This window comes from Sinocyclocheilus grahami, unplaced genomic scaffold (genome assembly GCF_001515645.1).
Source record: "Sinocyclocheilus grahami isolate Dianchi unplaced genomic scaffold, SAMN03320097.WGS_v1.1 scaffold2048.1, whole genome shotgun sequence".
Lineage (NCBI taxonomy): Eukaryota > Metazoa > Chordata > Actinopteri > Cypriniformes > Cyprinidae > Sinocyclocheilus > Sinocyclocheilus grahami.
This window is the reverse complement of record NW_015507227.1, coordinates 19,790-23,149: the sequence shown is the minus strand read 5'-3', so window position 1 is coordinate 23,149 and position 3,360 is coordinate 19,790. Positions and strand designations below refer to the sequence as shown.

General features: G+C 41.4%; 1 protein-coding gene across 1 annotated transcript in view; it reads left to right on the top strand.

Moving 5' to 3' along the window:
* Positions 1–3,360, top strand: part of LOC107573839 (fibrillin-1-like) — a 24,750-nt gene that overhangs the window by 9,675 nt on the left and 11,715 nt on the right. Inside the window, exons 8-13 of the mRNA XM_016260287.1 lie at positions 2–100; positions 1,188–1,310; positions 2,145–2,267; positions 2,448–2,590; positions 3,083–3,170; positions 3,244–3,324. Coding sequence (XP_016115773.1) covers positions 2–100; positions 1,188–1,310; positions 2,145–2,267; positions 2,448–2,590; positions 3,083–3,170; positions 3,244–3,324 — 657 coding nt within the window. The remainder of the gene's footprint in view (position 1; positions 101–1,187; positions 1,311–2,144; positions 2,268–2,447; positions 2,591–3,082; positions 3,171–3,243; positions 3,325–3,360) is intronic.

The following is a 3,360-nucleotide window of genomic DNA, read 5'->3' as shown; positions in this document are numbered from 1 at the left end:
CGCATCTGTAACAACGGCCGCTGCGTCAACACAGAGGGCAGCTTCCACTGCGTGTGCAACGCCGGCTTCGAGATCTCAGCTGACGGAAGGAACTGCCAAGGTGACCCACAATGCACTGCAGTTTACAGACGGACATGAGCATGGGCCTTCGATAGTGAAAGAAACTAGATTAGACGGCATAACTTTCACACTGGTCTGCTTTTATATCTGCATTACCACTGATTGGACGCTAGGTGGTGCTGTGGAGTAATCGTCACTGCAGAAACGCAAAAATACTGATTGTTTCCAAACAGGTTTCACAGATACTCTGGTAAACTATCCTATTGCACACCTCTAAACTGATCAATGTGGACAGTTAGGCACTACGGTGGGTGGAGTCTGAGTGGGTGGGTGGAGTTTAACTGCATGGGTGGAGTCAGGGTGGGTGTGGTCTAATTTCAGGCGAGGTGTTTGAGTGAATGTAAATGACATGTTTGCAGGGTTCGCACAAGTGCTTGAATTTATATTTTAGAAATATATGTTCTAGAACACCTGGAAAATCATCTTCAGATTAATCACATTCTCTAAAGGAAGAAGTATTCCCATACGGTACTTAGCTGTGGAATAATCAGTAGAAGGCTATTCTTTTTTCAGAAACTGTTTTTTAAGCGTTCTCGTGTCATTACAGGGTGCTCAAGGCTGTATATGTTGTATAATTTGTATAATAGGAATTATTACATAAGTATATTATATAGAAATATCTTTCACATTCTGTTCTTAGAGACCATTTCACACAAAATGTGTTTTTTCATTCCACTGTGCTACTTTTCTGTTGTTTTTTATATAAACGTTGGGCTCGTTCGAAAAACAGCGTTCAAGTTCAAATAAGTTGAACTTTTTAAAAACGTGTTTTTCTCCGTTCCGCTGCCTGCGTCTTGTGTTTTTCAAAGCAAAAGCTTGTTCTGTGTGAACGGCCTCTTCGTCTGTATTCTTTTTGCATATTAAGTTCTGGTTTGATTTTTTCAAAAAGAATATAATAAGCAAAGAGAATGTTAGAAATAAAGTAAATTAAGAAAAACATGTATTATATGTAAGTCCTTAAAAATATAGGTGCTAGAAAAAGTGCTGGATATTCATGAGGTGATGAATATCTGTGATATCACAGATTTCTGTGTGTGTGTGTGTGTGTGTGTGTGTGTGTGTTTTAGACACTGATGAGTGTTTGATAAGGAACATCTGTCTGAACGGCATGTGCATCAATGAAGACAGCAGCTTCAAGTGCATCTGCAAACCTGGATACTTGTTAGAGGGCACCGGACGATTCTGTGTGGGTAAGTGAACACACACACACACACACACACACACACACAAACATACATACTCACACACACACACACACACACTCTCTCTCTCTCTCACACACACACACACACACACTCTCTCTCTCTCTCACACACACACACACACACACTCTCTCTCTCTCTCACACACACACACACACACACTCTCTCTCTCTCTCACACACACACACACACACACTCTCTCTCTCTCTCACACACACACACACACACACTCTCTCTCTCTCTCACACACACACACACACACACTCTCTCTCTCTCTCACACACACACACACACACACTCTCTCTCTCTCTCACACACACACACACACACACTCTCTCTCTCACACACACACACACACGTACGCATGCACGCACACACACTCAAAAATAGCATTCTCATAATGTTTGCATCTTCCCTTAAAGGGACAGTTCACCCAAAAATGTTATTCTGTCATTTACTCTTCCTCGAGTCGTTCCAATCCTGTGTGAGTCTCTTTCTTCTGTTGAACACAAAATAAGATATTTTGAAGAATGTTGGTAACCAAACAGTTGATGGTAGCCACTGACTTCCGTAGTATTTTTCCATACTATAAAAACTCAATAGGTACCGTCAACTGTTTGGTTACCAACATTCTGCAAAATGTCTTCATTTTCAGTGAACTATCCCTTAATGTTCATATAACTGAGAAAAACATTCAGAAATAAGAATGTAAATTTGTGAGCTGATCTGAACAGTCTTCTGTGAGGATTTTGATCAGGTTTGAGGTGTTTTGTGATGTGTGCAGACGTGTGTGTAGCGTGTCGTGTGTTCTGTGTGTGTCAGATGTGGACGAGTGTGAGGTTCCCGGCATGTGTATGAACGGCCACTGCGTCAACACCGAGGGCTCGTTCCGCTGCGAGTGTATGCCGGGACTCGCCGTGGGGCTCGACGGACGCGTCTGCGTAGGTGAGAGCAGCCGCACACACACACACACACACACACACACTGTTGTTCGCTGTCTCATTAAGAGTTTTGTTTGTTGTTCTGCGTGTTGAAATGGTGTTCTGCAGTCATTTAGTCGATGGCTGTTTATCACGGCATGTTGTTGTTGAAATGCAGTGCTGAGGAGGTTTTGCTCTCCTGCAGACACACACATGCGAAGCACGTGTTACGGAGGATATAAGCGCGGTCAGTGTGTGCGACCGTTCTTCGGCGCCGTGACCAAATCCAAGTGCTGCTGCGCCAGTGTGGAGTACGCCTACGGAGAGCCGTGCCAGCCGTGCCCGATTGTAGTAAATATAATAATTATATTCTTATTATATTGTGTATTATAAAATGTAATGTTATAAAATTATTAAATATATTTTATTATAGAAATGAATATAATTGAATTTGCATATTACCCATATTTCACCCAAAAGTCCCCAAAAAAATTTTTTACATTAAAATATTTATCATAAAATATAAAATATATTAATAAATAATAAAATTAAATAATGAATACAAATATTTAAATAACATGTTATAATTACATAAAAATACAGTTACATTTATATTAAATATTAATATCTATACATATAAACATTTAAGAGGTGTATGCCTAAAACTATTTCTTACTTTTTTCTTATTATTTTTGGGTGAATAATGAACCGGTTATGTTCTTTGTGAGACTAATTCATGTATTTTACCTGCATGTACGTTCACGTGCGTGTGTTTAGATGTGAATCTCTCTCTGTGTGTCAGATATAAACGAGTGTGCGCTGGATCCTGATATCTGTCAGAACGGCGTGTGTGAGAACATGCTCCGAACATACAAGTGTAACTGTAATCTGGGCTTTGAGGTGGACATCAGCGGGAAGACCTGCATCGGTCAGTATCTCTGCAGACATTAGCGTGTGAAGCGCGCAGACGTCTGCATCACGCATGTGCGTCTGTGTTTCAGATGTGGACGAGTGCATGATAAACAGACACCTGTGTGAGAACGGCCTGTGCAGAAACACACCGGGCAGCTTCACCTGCCACTGTCCGAAGGGCTTCACCTTCCAGCCCGAGACAGAGG